At 36.7% G+C, this 25,661-nt stretch overlaps 1 protein-coding gene across 4 annotated transcripts in view; it reads left to right on the top strand.

Moving 5' to 3' along the window:
• The window catches only part of ERAP2 (endoplasmic reticulum aminopeptidase 2), a 46,188-nt gene extending 20,959 nt beyond the window's left edge, over nucleotides 1-25,229 (top strand). For all 4 annotated transcript variants that reach the window (XM_021671573.2, XM_021671571.2, XM_021671570.2 and 1 more), the window contains exons 8-19: nucleotides 407-538; nucleotides 769-900; nucleotides 4,116-4,184; nucleotides 5,654-5,829; nucleotides 8,887-8,966; nucleotides 9,993-10,176; nucleotides 13,681-13,837; nucleotides 14,285-14,469; nucleotides 17,608-17,769; nucleotides 18,304-18,444; nucleotides 20,300-20,381; nucleotides 21,530-25,229. In XM_021671573.2, coding sequence (XP_021527248.2) covers nucleotides 407-538; nucleotides 769-900; nucleotides 4,116-4,184; nucleotides 5,654-5,829; nucleotides 8,887-8,966; nucleotides 9,993-10,176; nucleotides 13,681-13,837; nucleotides 14,285-14,469; nucleotides 17,608-17,769; nucleotides 18,304-18,444; nucleotides 20,300-20,381; nucleotides 21,530-21,673 — 1,644 coding nt within the window. In that variant the 3' untranslated portion in view covers nucleotides 21,674-25,229. The remainder of the gene's footprint in view (nucleotides 1-406; nucleotides 539-768; nucleotides 901-4,115; nucleotides 4,185-5,653; nucleotides 5,830-8,886; nucleotides 8,967-9,992; nucleotides 10,177-13,680; nucleotides 13,838-14,284; nucleotides 14,470-17,607; nucleotides 17,770-18,303; nucleotides 18,445-20,299; nucleotides 20,382-21,529) is intronic.
• Nucleotides 25,230-25,661: the final 432 nt, after the last annotated feature.

Below are 25,661 nucleotides of genomic sequence, written 5' to 3'. Positions count from 1 at the left end.
TTGTTACTGTGTATGTTCTGAATTTGTGGCTTAATGCCAAAGCTTTATATATTCTCATTTATAAAATGCATATACTGCATATCTCTTGCAGAGGTGTTGACAGGGTTGCAGATGATAGGTCTAGGCACGTAACAAGTATTCACTAAATGGAAAACATTATTTTATTCCTGTATTCAAGGGCTGGTACATGGTAAACATTCAGGCAATGTCTGAAGGAATATTGGATTTGTATCGTTTTAAAGTAGAGAAATGGCAAAAGGGGAATACATAAACAAAAAGAAACATCTTGCAAGAAATATTGATTGAATTCTTACCTCTGAGAACATTTTGCTAAGCCTACTATGTTTTCTATTGCTTTTACAGTGTCCAATAGAAACTAAAGCTGAATATTTTTCTCCCTGTTTAGGATGACGACTTTTTGAATGTGTGTTTTGAAGTAATTAAGAGAGATTCATTGAATTCATCCCGCCCTGTCTCCAAACCAGCAGAAACCCCGACTCAAATACAGGAAATGTTTGATGAAGTTTCCTATAACAAGGTAGTAAATATCACATGCAGGTGGAAGCTGTGCTTTTAGAAGAAATATAGTAATGACTATAAAATGAGCAGTTTAAGTCATTGGTGCCAGTTCCTGTTACTTATTTCACTTTTTATTTGTGCATTTTTCAGACATCACACATGTTCCATAAAATTTAAGCTTCCTTTAAAAACATATCATACTACCCTTTTCTTTATCTCTTTTTTAACTCTTCTTTTTTTTTTTTAAAGGGAGCTTGTATTTTGAATATGCTCAAGGATTTTCTGACTGAGGAAAAATTCCAGAAAGGAATAATTCACTACTTAAAAAAGTTCAGCTACAGAAATGCTAAGAATGATGATTTGTGGAGCAGTCTGTCCAATGTAAGTCATATGTTGGGTAACAGCAGACTGTTATTTAATCTAGAAAGTAACAGAATAATTGTGAATGTTTATAAATAGTCGTGTATTGTCAGTCAACCATATTTATTCCGCTTGCTAGGTTGTCATGGTCCACAGAAGAAGCACTTCCCTTTTTCCTCTGATGCTACACTAGGATATCATGCTGGCTGGCCCTAGGGACTCACTATTTGACCTGACTTTCTTTGGTTTCTCTTCTATGGCTAATCCTACACTTTTATGTTCCCTTGATCCAAAATCTTTAATAACGTTGTAATTTCCTACCATATAACACCTAATCTTCTCTGGCAAATTTTAAGTTTGTCAATCTTGTTCCCCAATGTGTGTTATTTGCTGAGCAAAACTAATCCTCTCCCTCATAAGAAGAAATCTTGCTCAGTCCCTGTATCATTTTGCCTTTATTTCTAGTGCTTTCACTAACTGAAATGCCCTTTCTTCTTTCCAACAACTCAAATGCTACCTTTCAAGATCCAGCTGAGATTTCGCCACCTCCTTACAGACTGATCAGCCCTCATTCATTTGCCTGTCTCCTAAATTTTTAGAGGGGCACTTATAATCTGTTCCACATAATAGCACCCTCTTTTATTGTTTTTATCAGTTCAATAATAATAATGTGCTTAAGAACAAAAATCGTGTCTTTTTTTTAATACATAGCACCTAGCATATGTTGATCCTATAACAATGATTAATAAGTAGTTAATGATTGATTAAATAACTCATGGTCTCTTTGTCTTTGGGATTCATGTAGATAATAGGAAAGACAAAGCAGAAAAATTCAGTTAATTCAGATGATTCTAATAATCATTAAAATATTTAAAAATTTCCAACTGCAAAGAAAATAATTTTTTATAGAATCATTAGACCCGGAGAACTCATACTTGCAGTTAGAAGAACCCTAAGTCATTGTAGACAGGAGAGATCCTTTCTTTTTTATAAGCACTTGTGTCCCAGGGACAGTAATAATACTGCTCAATATTTATGTAGCAGTTTACAGTTTAAAAAGCACTTTCATGGCCAGGCACAGTGGCTCACACCTATAATCCCAACACTTTGGGAAGCTAAGGCAGGTGGATCACTTCAGGTCAGGAGTTCAAGACCAGCCTGGCCAACATGGCAGAACCCCCTCACTACTAAAATTTAAACATTAGTTAGGCATGGTGGCACCTGCTTGTAATCCAAGCTACTTGGGAGGCTAGGGTAGGAGAATCACTTGAGCCTGGGAGGCAGAGGTTGCAGTGAACCAAGACTGCACCACTACCCTACAGCCTGGTGACAGAGTGAGACTCTTGTCTCAATAATAATAATAATAAATAAGAACCAAAGTTAAATAATAAAAAGCACTTTCATGTGCATTATCTCATTTGACATTTTTGTGCCCTTATAAAGCACCCCTATGGTCCAATTGATACGTGATTTTGTAGTTAAAGAAACAAAATCCGACAATCAAAAATCATTTTACAGCTCCAATTTTTTACTTGCATTTTTTTAAAATCCTGAGACTATTGAAATACATAGTTCTTAGTTATAAAAATACTTATAGACCAGGCGCGGTGGGTCACACCTGTAATCCCAGCACTTGGGAGGCTGAGGCGGGCAGATCATGAGTTCAGGAGATTGAGACCATCCTGGCCAATGTGGTGAAACCCCATCTCTACTTAAACACACAAAAAATTAGCTGGGCATGGTGGCACATGCCTGTAATCCTAGCTACTCAGGAGGTTGAGGCAGGAGCATCGCTTGAACCTGGGAAGTGGAACTGCAGTGAGCTGAGATCATGCCACTGCACTCCATCCTGGCAACAGAGCAAGACTCCATCTCAAAAAAAAAAAGAAAAAAACCTTATAAAGATCTTATAAAGATGCTCTTTACTATCCATTTCCATCACTGACTATCAGTGGTCTAGATACTCTTTCTCCATGCTTCCGCTTAGGCTTCTCAACACCAAGTATTGTGTCGCTTCTCTCTCTCATCCCTCTCCAGTTCCCTCTCCCTTGCTTTGTGTGTGTGCATGTATGTATATTTGTAGACATCAGTTTTGCCTCTCTCCAATACAGAAGAATCTATCATTTAGTGTGGATACTGGTGGTAAAGGGTGAGAGTTAAAAAGAAAATTTGACCAGCAATTACCAGATGATTTTAGGCCAGCTGTGTAGATTCCTGTGTTTTTTTTGTCACATCATGCTTATAATCATCTCAAAAGATAAAGTAATCATCATTACCCCAAGTTTATAGGTGAGAAAACTGATACTAAGAGAGAGATTTTCCCAGTCACCAACTCAGTGACAAAGTCAGTACTGAGTTATTCTTTCAATTACATAACAGCTACTTCCTAGTTATTAAGAAAAGTCCCCCATCAATCTTCCACTAAAGGTCCAAGATTTTAACCAACTCCCTTCTGACACCAAAGGGCCCTGTAGTATTAAAATAATAAATTACTGAAAATATCTTACCCACCATTGTGTCACATAAAGTCAATTCTAATGCATGTCAATAGCAACTTGAGAATGAGAAGAATTCTTTGCTGTTATTTTTCATAAGATCATTTAAAGTCATTTGAGAGCCTTAACATATATTTCATTTTTTCTCATTTGCAGTTGCCCATAGAGCGTTAACTACCGGTTATTCAAGGGTCGATTGCCAAGTTGAAACTTTTCTTAAGTCTTTTTATTCCTAGTTCAAAATATTGTACACTCATCACATACTGTTGTGATAGGCACTGTAGGAATACCCAGGTAAACAAAGGAGTTTCCCTTACTTCAAATAACTTGCAATATGACAGGGGAGAGTTAATAGTACTAGACAGGGTTGCCTATGTGCTAAATAGGGGCATGGGTAATATGCATAATGAAACAATAAAATAGGACCTTTCTTAAGGGAAAGAGAAGAATTGGATGGAGAATTCAACAAATTGACTCTTCCTTAGAATAGTTATTGACTTTATTGAACTTTTTAAGGAAACTTTACGTATGCTTATATATAAACAAAGAAATCACTTTTGTGTACTTCTATCCCAGGTCACTGTAAAGATGCCTCTTTTTTTCATTTTCACATTCATTATTGTATCTGGATGAATTACTTCATATAGCTATTTTAATAAATGCCTGCCTCCATGGCTAACATGCATGTTTAGCCAACTAATGGTGCCTACATGGCAATACTCTTTTGTTCTTGTTTTGTAGAGTTGCTTAGAAAGTGATTTTACATCTGGTGGAGTTTGTCATTCCGATTCCAAGATGACAAGTAACATGGTAAGGATAAAGAGAGTCACAGAGTAGAAGAGATCTGTGGAATAGCCTGACCTGGAGTGAGTATGATATATAGAGTAGCCCAAAGAAAATATTTTTTTATAGAATCATTAGACCCAGAGAACATCTGACCTGCAGTCAGAAGGACCCTAAGTCATTATAGACAGGAGAGATCCTTTCTTTTTTATAAGCACTTGTGTCCCAGGGACAGTAATAATACTGCTCAATATTTATGTAGCAGTTTACAGTTTAAAAAGCACTTTCATGGCCAGGCACAGTGGCTCACACCTGTAATCCCAACACTTTGGGATGCCAAGGCAGGTGGATCACTTCAGGTCAGGAGTTCAAGACCAGCCTGGCCAACATGGCATGCATAATTAAATAATAAATACACTAAAAATACAAACATTAGTTAGGCATGGTGGCACCTGCTTGTAATGCAAGCTACTTGGGAGGCTGAGGTAGGAGAATCATTTGAGCCTGGGAGGCAGAGGTTGCAGTGAGCCAAGATCGCACCAGTGCCCTACAGCCTGTACTTCTTAAAAGCTGGAATGGAAGCTTTTAAAAGCTGGAGAGAAAGATAGACCCCACAATTTTCTGTAAAACAAAACTGAAGGGAGAATGCTTGGGGTATTTAGGGGGATGATGCTGTTGCTACTATATTTTTGTTGTTATAATTCAGCTTTCCCACAACCCCACTGCTAGCTAAAAATATCTCAGCTCAACATGTTTTTGAGTGGTTACTACTGCATTGGCATCTCTTAAGCTCTGAAAAATCCCTAAATAAATATGCTGTTAGGTTTGGAAATACAGTATATAGTTTTCTTTTTCCTTGCCTCTGGGAAGTTATAGAATCACTCCAGGAAAGAGGGAAAAAAAGCCATCACAAGGGAAAAATGAAAAACTTTTTATTTAAAAAAAGTCACATTAATCCCCTAAATTGTGGTTTCTAAAGGAAGATTCAGCATCATCCAGTGATTAGAAACCCATACTAGAAGCACAGCAGCTAGAGGTTTTTTTCTCCATTCACTATACCTCTACTGATATAAAATTGTTCCACTGAAATATTTAAAGCTTCTCTAAAGATAGACATTTTCCTCCTAAACCACCCCTCCTATATTCTACTGTTACATAATAGAGAGTTTTTGTTTGATTGATTGTTTTATTTTGTTTGTTTGTTTTTGAAAGGGGGCAAGAAAAAGACTCTAGTCTCAACCTCCTTTTCACTGGCTTTTCCTGCCGTGTATTAACACTATGAAATCCCGTATGCATCCCTCATTCAAGTAATTTGCTGAGAGCAGCCCTGGGATAGCCATCCCTAATCCAGTTGCCTGGACTGCCCTTCCTGAGATACCAGCCCAAGTTTTCCATTCCCAAAGCATTGTTTCTGACATCCAAGGAGATGGAAGTTTCTGATCTCTCTTTGGATTGTCTCTTTTCTCTTGAGTTATCATAGTCACCTGTCATTTCAGCTCACCTTTCTGGGGGAAAATGTGGAGGTCAAAGAGATGATGACTACATGGACTCTCCAGAAAGGCATCCCACTCCTGGTGGTTAAACAAGACGGGCGTTCACTCCGACTGCAACAGGAACGCTTCCTCAAGGGGGTTTTCCAAGAGGACCCTGAATGGAGGGTTCTGCAGGAAAGGTAGCTACTTTTCTTCTTTTGGTCTAGCTTATCTTGTCTCAGTTTCCTCATTATTTCCTTAGCTTTCTCTCAGCTCCTCTGGCAACTTTGTAGAATGCTGGTTCCATATAGGAAGTAGAGGCCTAAAGTAGACTTGATAAGATTTAAAGAGCTTCACATGACCCAGACTACTTTGTTCAGCAGCACCATTCTTAGTGATTCCATCAGCCTTGAGAACCTCAGTTTTAATGCCGATGGTGGGTAAACTTATGTTATAATGCAGTGACTTCCAGGCCCTAATAAATCTTGTGATTGGCCTATACCTGGGAAGTATGACAACTGTCCTTCTTATAATCAGAGAAAAGATACCCTTATGTGATAAATTAGATGCTAAGATCTCCTGTTGCCTTTCATTTTTCACTAATAAACTATAAATATAATGTCTTAAAACATATGATGTTCTTAGTAATAATAAAAGCAAATCCAATTAAACACACTTGTCATCTTGTTCACCAGCCCATCCTGAAAAAACTTAGTAGGTAAAGACTACTGGAATCAAGTAACACACTGTCCACATTTCTCTGAACTATTGCTACTAACCATGGGTTCTTGGGCTGTCTATGCAGTAGAAATTGACATGAGGCCAAAAGAGTTTTCCCTGACAAGGCTTCATTGGAGCATATGCCCAGACATAAGGGAGGCAGCATGAGAGAGAGAGAGAGAGAGAGAGAAAGGGGGGGGAGAGAAAGAGAGAGAGAGAGAGAGAGAATTCCTTGACTGACTTTTCAAAAAGAGCTGGTAGAGATTTTTCATTAGGCAAAGGAATTGGTATCGGGGTAGGTTATGCAGTTTGGACTGGGCAAAGCACGTGAGGGATAAGGTATGCAGGTAAGCAGTACCTGGTTGCTATGATTATCTTGAGTAATGTAATCTGGCTAGAAGCAACAAGGCTGAAAACAGTTGTTCAGCATTCCTTCCCTAAGTCGGACACTCCACAACCTTGGTTATCTCCCAAGGCCAGCTCCTGGAATTAAAACGAATGTTTCAGACATGAAATTAAAAGACATCGTCCAAATATTATGGCATCAGTGAGGTAGTGGTGTAGGTTTTGTGATCATAGGGGATACAGGAAAGAATGCTGTAGTTGGAGTGAGCTGACGCCAAGCCCCCTTCCTGCTCTGTCTCATTATTAGCCCTGTTAGTAAGATGAATAAGGTTAATTTAAAATGAAATAATCCAAGTGAACCTTTTCTGGTTCTTATGATGATAATTTTGTTTTTAAAGAACTTAGCTATCAACATTAGAATTTTTCTGAAAATCAGAAACAATTAGAGATCTTTAACACAAAATTACTGGGCTTTTGCGGGGGTTGTTTAATCAGTTACGCATTTCCAATCCAATGGCAACTCTTATGGCACTTCTTACGTATGCATCCTTCTATTTTTCTGTGTGTTGTTTTGAAGTCTGAACTTCAGAGAGCTTAGACAAGTTTCAGCTTGGTAAACCAGACTGAATAATTTAATGTCTGCTTTATTATTGGGAAAGCAGGACTCACAATTATGTAACTTATCAAAATGTCATGAGAGAGTTCAAAACTGTAGCTGACCCAGAATAACAAAGATCTTCTACAATAATCTGTATTTTTCCACCTTCTGGGGCATTATTTAGACAATTTTTATAAAATGATGGCCCTCTGATTCATGCCTATCCAAATTCATGAAGTGCTATTCTCCCTTTCTCTACCCCCAGATGTGTTTATCTAGAAAAATCCCTTTTGTCCTGGAGCCAAGATGCACTGATGGAGCCCAATCCATTAAGTCTTAGATATTCATCTACGTGGATTTTTTCTTAAATCTTCTTCTTTTTTATTTTTTTGAGACAGAGTCTCCTGGAATATGGTACAATCTCGGCTCACTGCAACCTCCACTTCCTGGGTTGAAGCAATTCCTCTGCCTCAGCCTCCCAAATAGCTGGGATTACAGAGGCCCGCACTACCATACTTGGCTAATTTTGTGTGTGTGTATGTGGGTTTTTTTTTTTTTTTTTTTTTTTTTTTTGGTAGATACGGAGTTTCACCATGTTGGTCAGTATGGTCTCGAACTCCTGATCTCAAGTGATCTGCCTGCCTCAGCCTCCCAAAGTGCTGAGATTAAAGGCATGAGCCACAGTGCCTGGCCTTTTCTACCTTTTTGTATAAAGATTTCAGGTTTTCTGGTTAATTATCAGTACTCTAGGGGTAGCACGAGAATTATTTTTCCTGACCCTTACTAGACTAGAGAGAATCAGAGTATGTTGTCTCCTTTACTGCTTTACATTTTTCTAAGGATTAATGGACACTTCCTCACTTACTCTTCTGTCTGTTTTATACCTGTTGGTGTTATCAAGCACATGATTTTACATGTGCAGGATTACTATAGCTAACATGGCTTGATTTAATAGAGGAAATAAATTCTAGAGGCTGCTAGAAAGTTAATCAGAAAAAGATAGCCAATTTCCCCTATTTACTACAGCAGAGCCATTGAAAAGTAACTGAGACCTTTTCCTCTAATCCATTCTGCTTTCCTGCTCTCTGGATTTAGCTCTTCAACAGGTGCTAGGCTGTAGCATTGTTGACTATTGCAGTCATTCAGCAGTTGGGACGTTGGGTGTGAGTAGTTCTGTTGAACAAAGGATAAGTAGAAAATCACACTGCAGTAAGTTCTTTACTTCTTAAGGCTTTCCCTACAGCTTTGGCATAGTTATTTGAATCAGCATCAGACTGTCAGAGTTTTTGAAAATGGAAAGGAATATTGGATTTCTTTCTCATACAAACAGCAGAATATGTTATGGTATGAGATTAGGACAGCAAATGACACAAGTATTTGTGGCAGAGTTCAACCAGGTAGATATGGCTGCTCCTTTATAAGTATAATGGAATCCATTTTTGTATACTTAAGGGTATGCTAGTCTTAGCCTATAGAATTTATGGGACCACTTGTGGGCGGTGTGAAGGATGATGGGTACTTAGGGGCCTTTTAAATGTGAAAAAATCACAGCAGCATTCTTTTAGTCTGTAACTGTCTTTACTCTCTAACATAGGTACCTGTGGCATATCCCATTGACCTACTCCACGAGTTCCTCTAATGTGATCCACAGACACATTCTAAAATCAAAGACAGGTAATGAACTAATTAGCCAAACAGGCATTTCAATGTTGAAATTAAACATGTGTTGGGCTATTTGAAGGAAAGATACAATAAATACATCTAATAACAAAAGATTTATATTTGAGGGAAGTTGTCATTTATCCATATGTTATTTACTAAAATAACTCTTTTAGTAAGAAAGTCTGGATTTTTCATTCAGTGGGAAGTTCTCTTGTGCATTTATCATTTAGAGATAGATTATTTACATCAAGAAATGACAGAAATCTATCTTATGTCCTATAATACCCACTAATCCATTTTTACAGGTTATGCATGAGGAAAAACATGTTCGGTGGAAAAAAGCATGAACTTTAAAATTGGTTGCTTCTGGATTCAAATCCTCACTCTCTCACCTATTAGATGTGTGACCTATAGAAAATTTACAAACTTATCCTGGGCTTCGTTTTTTTTCATCTTGTGTTGAATAAGCACTAAGCCTCACAGAATCATTGAGGGAATATTATAATATAATTTTACCACCGAGTATAACGTATGCTGTATTAAAAATACATAGTATAATTTTAATTTTCCTCTAAACACTTTAATAAAATTTGAGAGGTTTTTTATCACAAAGTCTTGCTCAACCTGGAGTCCTTCTTTTACTGAAATGAACAAATAGATCACCTGTTTACTCATACATATTTCAATGACTAGTGACTAAACCTTGAGATAAGGATACCAGCAAATGAAGCTAAATTCCGGTCATGCTAGTCATCTGGCTCACTGGGCCCTTGCATGCCTGTTAGACCTGCATAGACAATTTTGGAGAAAAAATTCAGCAGTCCTATTTCTATGAATTAACTTATTTATAAATTTAATAAGGCCATCGTCCCCAAAAGAAATCATCCAGTGGACTATGAAAATGCATATCATTATGACTCTCCCCAGAATTTGTCTTCTCATTGATTTATAAGTGATTGGATTAAAACTAACAGTTGTGGAGATGTTCCTAATGTGTATGTTGGTAATAAAATACCTATACCAATTTTATCCTCTTAGATATTCTGGATTTACCTGAAAAGACCAGTTGGGTGAAATTTAATGTGGACTCAAATGGCTACTACATCGTTCACTATGAGGGTCATGGATGGGACCAACTTATTACACAGCTGAATCAGAACCACACACTTCTCAGACCTAAGGACAGAATAGGTCTGATTCATGATGTGTTTCAGCTAGTTGGGTAAGGTAACAATTCTTCTGTCTTTGTGGGAAATGACTGATCCCTAACAAAATATGCTAGACTTCAATATTGAATGTTCAGCATTGGTCATTTATTAGATATGGATTTGAATAGAATTCAAGCATGGACCACTAGGCCAAAGGCTATCCACTAACAAGGTATTTTGACCCATACTGTGTTTATAAATATAATCCAACATTTTTAAATGTGGAGAACTTTACATAAAAATCCTGACTTTTGGACTCTCTTTAAAATGATATTTGGCAACTGTGGGTCTTTATCCTGTGGGCCCCAGGACAGGTGAAAAGGAGGGTGTAGTGGGCCAGACACTCTTTAGGCGGTGCCTACTCTCTCCCAAGCACAAGTCTCAAATGGCCTGTTTCATTCACTTCGTGTGGACTCTATAAGTATTTGAGCTTTTGACCCCACATTTAAAATATATTTATGATTGTAGCTGCTATACCAAATACCTATGTAATCTCTTAAAGAAAAAGCATAAATATAGTCGTAACCGTTATAATTTTAAATGAGTTGTTATGAAATCTATTCATTACTTACACTGGAGAAATTAGTATGAAATTTGTAGGGAAATGAAGTAATAATTGGCTGTTTGCATTTATTCCTCTCTAGACTTTCCTGGAAGGACAAAGTGTTTTCTTTCCTTTTCTATTTCTCTTATCAACGGAATAATGTGTAGAATAAATCAGATCACAAGATCACCACTGGGTGGAGGGAACTGAGGAGCAGGAAGAATATTGTGTATTGTAAGCTTTCTCTGTTCTGAGAATTACTGTGATGCACTCACTTTATTCAATGTGACATATAATTTCCTTTCAGAAGCTTGTTTAGTTCAAATTGAGTGAAAGTGACCAACAGGACATCTCTCAGGCAAAGTTTTTCGGTACACTAAAATCCTCTAGTTAGAAAGGAAAGAAGAAGTGAGACTTAATCCTCAGTCCCATGGGTCTCAGGAACATCTTGGAGGCATAGCTCACTAGAGGCCAAAATTAGGAAAAACACTATCCTACATATAAGTGACATTGGAGGCCAAAATTAGGAGAAACACCATCCTACATATGAGTGAATGCATGAAAGGTGAGCTAAGAAGCAGGCTATTGCTAGTTGAAGGAGGTTTGCCTGCTCAAAGGAGATGCTCTGAGCAGACTGAAGAGAAGATAGATTAACAATACAAGACCAGGAAAATAATGGAGAATATTGAGAACTCAGCAAATTAAACTTTTAGGTAGTCGTGAAGTCTTCTTTGCTGTTTCTAGCCTATGCATTTGATTGCCTAAATTTAGCAGGAGGAAACTTGCAGTTACTGATGCATTGGTAGAAAACCAATCATCTTTTCTTCACTAAGTAGATAGATTAATGAGGTTAAGAATACAAATTTTATATGAAAACAGAAGATTTCAAGTACTACCTCTTCACTTACTAATTTTTTGAGCTTAGGAAAGCCTAAATTTTCCAGTCTTTAAAATTTTAGTCATAATAATATTTACCATACAGGGTTTGTAGGATTGTGTAAGGTAATGAAGATAAAGGAGGAAGTGCAGTACCTATTCAATAAATGTCAGCTGTTAACATTATAAGTATTATCTAATACAAATTATTTGAAATGTCATGAGATGAATAGGAAGAGGAGGTAACAACATAGAAAAGTACATTTAAAATAATGTGAAGTTGGGAAAAAAGCAGAATGTAAGTTTGTGTATTATTATGTTTGTTTGTAACTACATATGAAAAAATAAGTGCAAAGAGGAAACAAAAACCTGAAGGAATTATTTTAAAATGCTATTGGTGAGTGTGTAGGGTATTGAAATTATGAGTCTTCTCTAATTTCCAGTTGTTTTATAATTTGTTTATATTTACTTATATTACTTTTATAACAAAAGTAATTTGTATAAGGAAACAATTTAAAGTTCTCATAATAGATAAAACTAAATAAAATATTTTTACTTGCTGTTCTCTCTAAATACTATAAACCACTTTCCTCCTTGCTTTATGAAACATCTATTTAAGAATTGAAGGAGGTCAGGCACGGTGGCTCACGCCTGTAACCCCAGTTCAACCTTTGGGAGATTGAAGTGGGCAGAGCACTTGAGGCCAGGAGTTTGAGACCAGCCTAGGAAACATGGTGAAAATCTGTCTCTACTAAAAATACAAAAATTAGCCCAGTGTGGTGATGCACGCCTGTAATCCCAGCTACTCGGGTGACAGACATGTGAATTGCTTGAAGAGGCTGAGGTTGCAGTGAGCCAAGATTGCACCACTGAACTCCAGCCTGGGTGACCAAATGATACTCTGTCTCAAAAGATAAACAAACAAAAACAGAATTAAAGGAAACAATAGTGATCATATTTAGTTTGGAGACAGAAATTTTTTTCTTTTTAATTAATTTTTTTTTTTTTTTTGTAGAGACAGGGTCTCCCTATATTGTCCAGGCTGGTACTGAACTCCTTGCCTTGAGCACTTCTCCTGCTCAACCTCCCAAATTGCTGAGTTAACAGGCATGAACCATCATGCCCAGTCTAAATCAATCTTTACAAGAGGTGGTACTATTTAGTTCTTTAGTGGACAAGACGTGGTTACCCGTTATCCAAGAGCTGGCTCCAGAGCCATTCTCCTAACCATGACACAACACTGTCCCTTCTTCTTCTTCTTCTTCTTCTTCTCCTTCTTCTTCCCTTTTTTTCTTTTTTTTGAGGGTCTCGCTCTGTCACCCAGGCTGGAGTGCATTTGTGTAATCATGGATCATGGCTCACTGCAGCCTCAACCTCCTATGCTCAAGTGATCCTTCCATCTCAGCCTCCTGAGTAGCTGGGACTATAGGCACAGACCATCACACCCAGCCAATTTTTAAATTTTTTTTTGTAGAGTGGGGTCTGCCTATGTTGCCTAGGCTGGTCTCAAACTTCTGGGCTCAAGCAATCCTCCTGTCTCAGCTTCCCCAATTTCTGGGATTACGGTTGTGAGCCATCACACCCAGCATGGAGCCAGAATTTGGTGCAAGAATGGATATCTATTTTAGTTAGGTTTTCATACATTTTAAATGTAATTTAAAGACATGAGCCTTGTATGAGTTGAGTGGAATTGAAATGACAGCTTCAATTTGCTTATAGAAAAAGCTATATTTGCATCTTTTAGTCTCACATCTTGGAAATAAACCCCCAAATTGGTGCTTCAAGAATATAATTTTATTTCTCAAAGGTACAATCTAACCGAAATTGGATACAAGTAAGTAGGTATCAATTTTTACTGTCGGGCTAAAGTTTATGTTTATATATGTGTTTATTCTTTAAGCTAAGCAAACATTCAGATAACATTCTATGCATTGTTTGAAGCACAGCTAATGAGTGGCAGAGCTAAGATTTAAACCAAATGGTCTAGCTATAATGATCTACTTCTGTTATTGTTCTCTATTTCATATTTGTTTTAATGTTAAGAATGTTAAAAACTATAAGTTATGCACAAACCACTGACATTTGTTTTATACCTCAGTGCAGGGAGACTGACCCTAGACAAAGCTCTTGACATGACTCACTACCTCCAACATGAAACAAGCAGCCCTGTACTTCTCAAAGGTCTGAGTCACTTAGAATTGCTTTACCGCATGATGGACAGAAGCAATATTTCAGATGTCTCTGAAAACCTCAAGGTTTGTGTTGCTTTTAGAAAATGCATTAAGTAAATACACAGTGTCTGGAGTATCAGTGAGGCTCAGTCTGTTTTGTGTGAAGTCCTTGAGGTTAAATCATAAAGCAGCTCAGGAGACTGGCTGATAGCATGTAATAGTCAATGACCCTCATTCTTTATCATTGCCAGTTCTAAGAGCTAGATACCAGGATCACGTGCAAAGCATCTCTACTAAAGTTGATTTTATTTTATATCCATTGATATTGCCCTTTCAGATAGGAAATTAAACCATGTTTTAATGCAAAAACTCTATTTCTTACGTGTGGTGGGTAGGACCCAGAAAAAGAGAAGAAAAATACAAAGATACATTATTTAGGCAGAAAGTTTAGAGTTGAGCCCTTTAGATGGGCAAGAGCTGTGTGAAGAACTAAATTTAGCCTCTCTGTTAACCATCTCATATTTTCTGCAGCGTTACCTTCTTCAGTATTTTAAGCCATTGATTGACAGGCAAAGCTGGAGTGATGAGGGCTCAGTCTGGGACAGGATGCTCCGCTCTGCTCTCTTGAAGCTGGCCTGTGACCTGAACCTTGCTCCTTGCATCCAGAAAGCTGCTGAACTCTTCTCTCGGTGGATGGAATCCAGTGGAAAATTAAAGTAGATCTAGACTTCTGTCCTACTCTTTATTCTTTTCTCTTTGATGTAAAAGTCTTTGATCAAGCAAGACATTAGATCTAAAACCTTTTAGTGAGGATAGGAAAAAAAAAAGCATGCTGAGAATTACAAATCCTGTTTCATGCTCTCACATCGTAAGTGCTCAATAGATTTTGGGGAAAGCAAGGTTTAGGTGTCTGTGGGGAGACCTAATAAACATGGCATGATAATAGAAAGACAGCCATGTAGTAGAGGCAGGGGAGCCCAATCTCGAAAAGCAATGCCTTTTTAAAAATAAAAAAGATGTTAGAAGAAGCAATATGAAATATATATGCAGTTAAAACACAATTATCATTTGATAAAAGTCATTTTAAAAGAGGGAGTGTTACTTTTTTAAAAAATGTGTTTGCTACCTTATCAACCAATGCTAAAGGTCAAGCCCTAGCCCAAGTTACATCTTTGATTGGAAATGGATGACTTTGGCCATCTAAATGATGTGAATGGTGGCAAAATTAATTCTAGTGATGAATATAATCAGGAAGATGCCCAGTGATCAAATCCATTATGTTGCAGTTCAGTTGAGCAGCTTTAACCCAAGATACTGACAGAAGCCACTCAATCTTTTTAATGTAAGCCTTGATTTCTGTCCAACACATGCCTTTATATCATTATTTTTTAAATCTGACTCGAGTTGGATGTTTTAGGAAGTCAAATTTATATACAAATTAAGGAAAATTAGTGTTCTTAAAAGAGAAGAAAAAATTTACAATTTTGGTACCATGAAATGTAATGGTGTCCATTTTTCCTGTGCTGGTAGGTGCAGTGGCTCGCATCTATAATCCTGAACTTTGAGAGGCCAAGGCGGGTAAATCACTGAGGTTAGGAGTTCAAGACCAGACTGGCCAACATAGTGAAATTCCTCTCTACTAAAAATGCAAAAATTAGCCAAATGTGGTGGTGCATGCTTGTAATCCCAGCTAGTTGGAAGGCTGAGGTGGGAGAATTGCTTGAATCTGGGAGGCAGAGGTTGCCATGAGCCAAGATCACTTCACTGCATTCCAGTCTGGGCAACAGAGAAAGGCCCTATCTAAAAAAAAAAAAAAAAAAAAAAAATTCCTGTGTTAAATCATTATAAGATGGTATAACTTCTCTCCCTATAACTAAATCTCAGCAAGCTTTTTGAAATCCTTTCTTGAATTTTTCTTTTTAAAAAAGTAATTCAAGTTTTCTTCTTTTTGGACTTTTTTCCTTGTTGGGATTCAAGACTGAAATCAGTTTTAGAAAAAAAAATTTTTTTTTTAATCTTTTAAGTCTGTTAGTCTCTTCTTTTTGTTTCTGTTTGAATGGGTTGTATGAATGAAGCTAAATGTAAACATTCTGCTGCCCTATACAACATAGAATAGTATTATTTCATCTTTATGCTAGTTACAAGAAGGATCATCTTAACCTGCAGTAACCCGTATACAGTAGATACAAGTGTTCAACATGTTGAACATACCTATGAAAATATTCTAGGTAAAGCTTATTTATGCTTGTAATCAAAAATACGCAATTAAATATTTTTGTTTTTTCCAAACTCCAAGATGGCTAGTATGAATTTTAATGAAGAATTTCCTTTCATAAATTAATTGATTACTTCATTCATTGGTAGATTTGAAATATAACTAGTTGCATATTTCCTTTATGCCAGCCAGGCATTGCTGTAGGAGCTAAGGATAAAGTGGTGAACAAAACAACCATGTGGCCTCACTTCAGAGAGCTTACAATGTGTTTGTTACCAATTTTCATAAATTTATTCAGCAAAATACACTAAAATGAAAACAATATGTATTATAATTTAATTATTCTATCTTTATTACATTATTAAAATGTCACTTGGAATGTTTAAGTACATATAGTAGAGTGGAAATAGCACAAGTACGAGAATCACAGGTTTAAATCTCATCTGGAAAATGGCAAATTATGTCATCTTAGGCAAGTTACTTAACTTTTCTGAGATTTATTTCGGCTTTAAAAAAATCAGGATAATAACTATCTCAGAGGGTAGCTTTTGACAGTTAAATAAGATGTATGGAGACTAGTACAATCTCTACCACATGGTCCCTTCGTGACAAATGCAGATTTCTGGCTCCCTCCCAATGCTCTGCGTTGTGTTTCTTCTGAGAAATCAATAATAGTTCTCTTTGATCTATTGACATTTGGGATTAAAAATCACATGCCCATTTAGAATAAAAACTGGTTAATGTCGTCAAGATAATAAAAAATAAAAACAATGGTGTCTTTTGTAGAAGGACAGAAAATAATTTCACTGCATCTTACCAGTTTTAAAAAATTATATAATAACTAGACCCTAATGAATGGTACTAAATTGAGATTCTCTAGGCCTGGAGAGACAGATAACTCCCAGACAGGCCTTAGAAAATGCTTTCAACGAGGCCAAGTGCAGTGCCTCATGCCTGTTAGGCCAATGGGTGAGAAGATCACTTGAGCCCAGGAATTCGAGACCAGACTTGTCAACATCGTGAGAGCCCATCTCTACAAAAAAGTTTAAAAATTAGCCAGGCATGGTACTACGTGCCAATAATCTCAGCCGCTCAGGAGGCTGAGGAAAGAGGATTGGGTAGGAGGCTGAGGCTACTGTGAGCCATGATTATGCCAGTGCACTCCAACCTAAACAACAGACTAAGACCCTGTCTCAAAAAAAAAAAAAAAAAACAGAAGAAGAAGAAGAAAAAAATGCCCTCAACTTGGTGATAAAGTATCAAGTAATCATCTTTAAAAAAAATCTTATGGCATCAATAGTGGTTATTAAATGATAGAATTTATACAAACCAGTTGTTTTGTATTTCAGAAATCTTTTATATTTGTTGATTATATCAACTTTCTATTTTCACCTCAGAGTAGGTTAAAATTTTATGCTTATTTTTCTTGCTAACATTTTATCATAAGGAGATAAAACACAAATAATTTGCAGAGTTAAAGAACATAAAATATTTGTATGAGTTTGGCAGAGAAAAATATTTAATACATTGAGTACTGGAAATAATTCAGAGATGATTCTGTTATGAGCCTTAAAATTTTAATAAGAAAAAGTTTTTCTTTCATAAATTTTTTTCTTCATTTTTGTGCTTGCTATTACAGCATACCAACAGATGTTTTAAAGATTGTGTATTCTGTGGGTGCTCAGACGACAGAAGGATGGAATTACCTTTTAGAGCAATACAAACTGTCAATGTCAAGTGCTGAAAAAAACAAAATTCTGTATGGTTTGTCAACGAGCAAGCATCAGGAAAAGTTACTGAAGTAAGTTCAATAATTAAACTAAATTGTTATAAGTAAACTGACACAAAGTCAGTGAAGTGACTAAAACTTCAGCCACTAGTTTTAAAGGTGTAAGGTAATTGAATCAGAATGTATATGGCTTTAACTTTCAGAAAAGAATATATTGACAAAATGCAAATAGTGAAAACAGGTATTCCCTAGTTTTTAATCAAATGACTGATACTAGACAAATGGTTGTGTTTTATCTTCAGAATCTTGAAGGAAGATTATTGTTGTAAAAATACATTCTTGCATATAAAATGTGTACACGATGCTAATCAAAGTTCTTTGAAATAATAAGTAAACGTTTTTGCTAGGAACAAAATAAAAATTATTTCTAAAAAAGGTAAAAGTTTAATTGGAACATTAAAAATGTTAGCCACTAGAAAATTTATTGTTTTGGGAATTATACTTTTATCATGCCTCTTTCTGTTCTTTTAATATATTGGTAGCTTGAGTTAATGTCCATGTACATAATACCTACCATTTAGAAACAAATGATTTTTCTTTCTTCAGGTTACTTGAACTAGGAATGGAAGGAAAGGTTATCAAGACACAGGACTTGGCAGCTCTCCTTCATGCAATTGCCAGAAATCCAAAGGGGCAGCAATTAGCATGGGATTTTGTGAGAGAAAACTGGACCCATCTTCTGAAAAAGTTGGTATTCGTTTACATTCAGTGTGTGTTCTTCCATGCAGATGTCTCAGTTGCCCGAACCAAGTGTAATTAAATGTTTCTCAAAGTGTATAAATGATACCATTTGTATTCAAATAGTTCAGTGAAGTGAACTTTGAAACTCCCTAGCCCAAATTATCCTATCCAGGAGTGTGGGAGAGACATGAGAATAAGGGAAGGGGGAAACAACCTTCTTTCACTGAGTCCAGGCAAAAAAAACCTCTGGAGCAAGTCCAAGTTGAATTAAATGCAGTCATCAGCCCCCTCCCACCATCCCTTCTTGGCTGTCTCCTCAACCCAGAAGAATCTTGAGACGTCTTGTAGAGTGCATCACACACATGTGGCCTCCTTTGTTCATGCAGTTTTGTACTGGGGGAAAACCTCAGGAATTTTGGTAAGAGCTACTCTTCACCCCTAGAGCCCCTGTGGAGGTGGCACAGTGGAGACCTTGGTGCAGGTGAAAGAAACCCAGTCAGGAGTGCTTGGGGAGATCTCCCTCCAAATTGTTTTGGTTCTGTCTTTTCTGGGATTTCAACTTTGGGAAGAACTAGAGCTCACTTCAATATGTCCCTGGGTTTAAAATAACCAATAATGATTAGATTTTGTTGAAATGTATAAGACAGTGCTGCTTTCTCTCTTTCTCTCTCTCTATATCTTTCTCTCTCTCCCCAAATCTAAAAATGTCATTTATGACTTGTATGGAAATATCTTGAATCGGAGGGGTATGATTTGCTTTGTTTATGTCAGGGTCAGTTAGCATCCCTGATGTCATTAATTCCTAGTTCCTTTTCTCTCATTTCATAGCTATGCAAGGTTTAGAGTTCTCAGACAGCTTTGCGTAAGCAAAAAGCGCATTTCCACTCCTCTCCCACATGCTCATTGGCATCCACATGAGATCAAATAGAAACTGCTTTAATATGTATGTGTCTGTGTGTGTGTTTCCTTTAAAACTCTACTCGAACCATTGATTTGTCTGTTTGCATGATTGTCATTTTCCTCCTGAAATGATCAGACTTTTCCTGCAATGTTGTGGATTTCATTTTAAACTGGAAATGATGCCCCTGACCAACCATGTGCAGAGCCTAGGTTTGGAACCATTTTTTTTCTGAGCTGTAACTATCCTCTGCTTTATCAGCATGAATCACTTTGACCCATGGTACAGTACAAATTTTCCATATATAAAACATTGGGTTGAAGGATGCATTCTGTGGCCATGAATGAGAATTCAACCAAGTAACATTGTCCCACTAAACACAATGTTTAAACGTGGTGGTATCCAAAATGGGATACAGAAGTATGCAAGAAATGCAATACATTAGAATGTCTATTATTTCTTATCTCATTTTAAATTTTATATTGTTAGAAATTCATAAACATAAATGATATATGGTATAAAAAATTAAATATTTATATTATTTCTTATTTTATCCTTTTAATTTTTATCATATCTTAATACATGCATATAATTTATAAATAAAAATATGCATATTGGGAAGTTTTTGCTCAAAAAATCTTTACTGACAGGAATATGTAATGAAAAAAAAGTAGGGAACACTGCTTTAAACAGAAACATAAATTTAAACATAAATATTTCAGAATAACTAACGTATTTCCCAAAGAAGCTGTATCTATGTTTTCATTGTATAGTAAAATTTGCTGTTTCACAGCTTTAGAAGTGTATTGGATTAATGTTATTATGGTAATTAACAGTATCTATTATAATACACAAGCTTATCACATAGTTATTTACATACATTAAAAATATAATACAGGATATAATAAACATAAGGTCAGTAGTTCTATGACCTAAATCTATGGAATTTTTTTTTATTTTCAGATTTGACTTGGGCTCATTTGACATAAGGATAATCACCTCCAGCACAACATCTCACTTTTCTTGCAAGGATAAATTGCAAGAGGTTTGTGACTTACTGTTGTTAACAATTTTGAAATAAATGTTCAAATTGTAGAATTGAAAGTAAACTTAGATACAATCTGATTTGAAGTTCTCATTTTATTTTTTTAAAAAAGTTTTTTTGTCCAATGCCATCTAGAAAGTAAATGGAAGGGGCAGGATTAAAACCTGACTCTTAAAATACATGTATTTGTAGTATTCAAAATGAAAATAGACTTGAGAGATAAGTCCTTTTGTATTATTTATTTCATATTGTATTATAATGCAGGAGTGATTATATTAAAGTTTGGAAGCATACTTAATGATCTTTTTAACAAACTATTGTTGGTAATTTTAGTTGTCCTTAAAAAAAAGCATTCTATTCTTTGCATCTTCTTTTCACAATAAATCTTGAATTTATTTACCCTTTAAGCAAATTCCAGAACTTAATCATAATCCCAGCTAACCGTTTACTTAATCCCAGCTCACTGTTTACTCTGTGACTTGGGTAAATCACTTAACTTCTTTTTTTTTTTTTAAGAAAGAGTCTCACTCTGTCGCTCAGGCTAAAGTGCAGTGGCACAATCTTAGCTCACTGCAACCTCCACCTCCTGAGTTCAAGCAATTCTCTGCCTCAGCCTCCCAAGTAGCTGAGATTGCATGCACCCACCACCATGCCTGGCTAATTTTTTTGTATTTTAAGTAGAGATGGGGTTTCACCACTTTGGCCAGGCTGGTCTTGAACTCTTGACCTCGTGATCCACCCTCCTTGGCCTCCCAAAGTGCTGGGATTATCCCAGTCATCACTTAACTTCTTTAGCCACAGTATGTTCACTTGTAAGATGAGAATTTATAATTTTTGCCTTATTTTACCTATTGTTTGAAGATAAAGTGAATAGTTATGCAGAAAAGAAGAAAATAATCTTTTAGAGGTGGCAGAGAAATGCCTATACCTGTGTGTATATAATTTGTCTGGCTAATTTTTTTATTTTTTATTTTTCGTAGAGTTAAGGGTTTTACCATGTTGCCTAGGCTGGTATTGAACTTCCGAGTTCAATTGATCTGCCCATGTTTGCCTCCCAAAGTGCTGGGATTGCAGGTGTGAACCACCACACCTGGCCAACACAAAGTGTTTTATGAACTGTCAGTAATTTTTTCTTGCATATTTTACAGGTTAAACTATTTTTTGAATCTCTTGAGGCTCAAGGATCACATCTGGATATTTTTCAAGTTGTTCTGGAAACCATAACCAAAAATATAAAATGGCTAGAGAAGAATCTTCCTACTCTGAGGACTTGGCTACTGGTTAGTACTTAAATAGTCAATAGAAAGAGCACATCAGACATGACTGCCTACATAAAGTCAAACGGAGTAACAGCAGCAAAGATCAAGTCAAGAGCTATGGATATTTTGTCTAACCAATAAGAAGTCTCAAGAAATCAGCCAGTGCAGCTGCCTGCTCTCAGCTATCATATCCAGCCAAAAGATGCATGATGATGGAGTGGTGGGGGAAGGGCAGTTTGTATCCTATTTAAAAGTAAACTTCCTGAATAATGGATATATGTGGAGATACAGAAATAGATATATAGATATACCTATAATTGTTTTGCCTCAAATCACTTTCTCCATTGCTTCACACTATGCCACTATTTTGCTTCTTTAATTATTTTTAACATTGCTTAACATCCTGTAGTTTGCCAAACCAGTTTTCCATACAAGGAAAATTAGCCAATACATAAAAGAAAAATCTGTCTTTCATTTATATCCCTTTATCGCCTCACTCTCCCTCACCTTCAACTCAACCTGAACTAAGCAGTTTATTTAATTTTTACCATTCATGAAAAATCTGATACAAACTGAAAGGGCAAGGATCAGGAAACCAGAGACTTCGTCACCAAATCTCAGATTATTAGAAACTAGATGTCAGGGTTTATCAAGGATGCCAGGAAGGCCTTTTGGTTTCAAGTCTCACATTCATGAAGAACCCCAAGGGTAGATTTTTGAGAACATTCCAAATGAAGTTGAATCTGCCCTCACAGAGATACAAGAGGGAAAGGAATACAGTTCATATCCTATTGCATTTTTTTCTTTTTGAGACGGAGTCTCGCTCTGTTGCCAAGCTGGAGTGCAGTGGCGCAATCTTGGCTCACTGCAACCTCCACTTCCTGGTTTCAAGTGATTCTTATGCCTCAGCCTCCAGAGTAGCTGGAATTACAGGCACCCGCCACCATACCCAGCTAATTTTCGTATTTTTAGTAGAGACGGGGTTTCACCACGTTGGCCAGGATGGTCTCGATCTCCTGACCTCATGATCTGCCTGTCTTGGCCTCCCAAAGTGCTGGAATTACAGGCATCAGCCACCGCACCCAGCCATGCTATTGCATTTTTAATAAATCTTTTCAAATTTGCAGAATTAGATTGCATTGTATATTTTGGGTTAAATCATAATTGAATGTAAATATTTAAATGCATCACCATATTTTATAACCCAACTTTAGCATTTCTTCATATTTTACCTCCTTCTTTTAAGGGAGCCTCTTGCTCTCTGAAATGCCCTGCTAAATGCTTCTCTTAATTATCTGAATAAGGTAGTTTGGAATAAATAAAGAAAAGGTCACTCTACATGCAGATAGCAAACTTAATCAATTTGTGATCCTATATATGAGTCAGTATGCAAATACAAATAAGTTTTAGAAAGACTTGAAGCAATATATAAATGACTGACATTTGCGTTATTTAGGAAAGCTGGGGATACTGGGTCTAGAGGGGAAGGTGTTATCCAATCCACTTTGGAGCAATATCATGAAGGTCAGTGTTAGTCCATATACCTTTCTTTGATGCCACAGTCAGAGATAGAATGCAGTTTGGGTGGGCCATGGATGTGCCCCAATACAGTACACATGTTTTGTTAAATTTGTTTTCAGATCATTTCATGTAATCTTTGAAGTATCTTTCACTCTAATTTTGATGTGGTGGACCTACCGTGGTTTATATAACATCTATATCACTTGTTTTTATAATACCTATAGTGATATCCTATAGAATTACATGTATTTTAATGTAAGAAAATTGAAAAAGTAAAAAATACTGTTTTTGCACCAAGATAATATGTAAATTAAGCAGTAAAATGTGTATGAGTTTCACTAGAACTGTACCATCAACAATGTTTCCATAAATATGCAGAGTTCTTTCTTTTGTATTGTTATATACCATAAATTCCCAAGTCTTTAATTCTCTTCCTTCCAGTTCTTTATTTAAATACAATATTGAATTCAATTGCAATTTCTAGGATTCTAAATAATTCAGTAAAGAAAGTAGCAATTTTATTATTTAATGATAATATGAGAATTACTGTGCCAATACTGTTGTGATAAATGAAATAGTTTTTAAAAAATAAATATATGTACTTATTAGTGTAGTATTTCAAAAGCCTTATGATAGATGTTAGGCCACCAACACCAACCTCAGACTTGATTAAGTTACTTTACTTTCTTTTACCTGAATGAATACAATGTGAAAAAGTTATATACAAGATCATGAATGTATGATGGGGTGAGCAGATACAACTTATCTGGGCTTCCCCCATTCTTCACAAGGCCCAGTAAGAGTTATGTGGTTCCAGCAACCCATTCATAATGAGAAATCTTTTAGGTTATGAAAGCCCAGAACCAATGGCTTTGTGTGGGGGAGAGTGGACACTTTGGCCCTTAAGAGTCTAATTAGCTAAGTGCAGTGGCTTATGCAGGTAATCCCAGCACTTTGGGAAGCTGAGGGTGGATTACTCGAGCCCAGGAGTTCAAGACCAGCCTGGGAAACCTGGGAAAACCCTGTCTCCACAAAAATTAGCTGAGCATGGTGGTGCATGCTTGTAGTCCCAGCTACACGGGAGGTTGAGGTGAGAAGATCACTTGATCCTGGGAGGCAAAGGTTGCAGTGAGCCAAGATCATGCCACTGCACTCCAGCCTGGGTGACAGAGCTAGACTCTTTCATTAACAACAAAAAAAAGGAGTCTGACTGCCATAGTAAGGATTTTCTTGTCCTATATCAGTACATGCTTCTGTACTTCATTCCTTGCTGTCACATTGAGCCCATTTGAGATTCTAGACAAGCAGACCTGGCCAGAAACTACTGCAAGGAATCCTGATTTTCTGATGAAGTTCCTGTGGTTTTTGGTTTTTTAAAGCCTCCAAATAGTCATAGGAACTACTTTTACATCTGAACACTGATGTCTACCAAACGTGTCTGCTCAAAATGACTTCTGCAATTTTTCCTTCACTTACATTCTTTATTGACCTTTCATTCATGTAACCGTGTATCACTATTTTTAAATTTTTTTTCTTTTTTTTTTTGAGATGGAGTCTTGCTCTGTCACCAGGCTGGAGTGCAGTGGTGCCATCTCAACTCACTGCAACCTCCACCTCCCGGGTTCAAGCAATTCTCCTGCCTCAGCCTCCCAAGTAGCTGGGACTACAGGTGCCTGCCACCACGCCTGGCTAATTTTTGTATTTTTAGTAGAGATGGGGTTTCACTATGTTAGCCAGGATGATCTTGATCTCTTGAGCTCGTGATCCACCTGCCTCAGCCTCCCAAAGTGTTGGGATTACAGGCCAAAGTGTTGGGATTACAGCCACCTTGCCCAGCCAAAATTTCAACATGTAGTGGTTTACAACTTTAACATTTACAGACTTTAAACCAATCACATATTTGGTTGTCTGCTTCCTGGTATCTTAATCTCATCAAAGCCAAGTGTCCAAATCATAAGGAAGAAAGTCTGAAAAGGATCATGAAAGAAGTGGCTTTACTAGGTCGAAGCATATGTATATTTCATGTAATGTTCTATTTAATAAACTGTGCTGCATAGTTTCCTTAAAAGGGTGTGAATTCGCTTTCTTATTCATACGTTCTGTAGTTGTCCGTACCCAATGTTAATCTCTGATCTCTAGTACTATTTAAAGTACCCCTTCCTCTGATATCTTTCTGTATCCTCTGGTTTTAGATGAGTCTTTTGTAAAGAGACTGTAACTGAATTTTGTTTTTCTTAATGCTCCCTAGCTTGGGTAGGCCCTGGGCTTTGTCATCTGTCCCCAGCACTCTCAAAGGTATAAAAATGGAAGCTTCAGATGTTCTCGAGGTGAAAGTTGGCCTCAGTCTTTGGCTTACCCCTCAGGATTCCTGCCTTCACTTAGTTTTTGATCCCAGAGTATTCCTTACTAACTTTCCAGGTCATCAATGCATTAAAATAATTTTATTCTACATTTTTAGTTATTTTTAGCAGGAAGGTCAGTTAAGGTACTTGTTCTAGCA

This window comes from Aotus nancymaae, unplaced genomic scaffold (genome assembly GCF_030222135.1).
Source record: "Aotus nancymaae isolate 86718 unplaced genomic scaffold, 86718_ANA_hifiasm-v0.15.2.pri h1tg000014l, whole genome shotgun sequence".
Lineage (NCBI taxonomy): Eukaryota > Metazoa > Chordata > Mammalia > Primates > Aotidae > Aotus > Aotus nancymaae.
The sequence above is the reverse complement of the archived record's forward strand: the minus strand, read 5'-3'. Positions and strand labels throughout refer to the sequence as shown.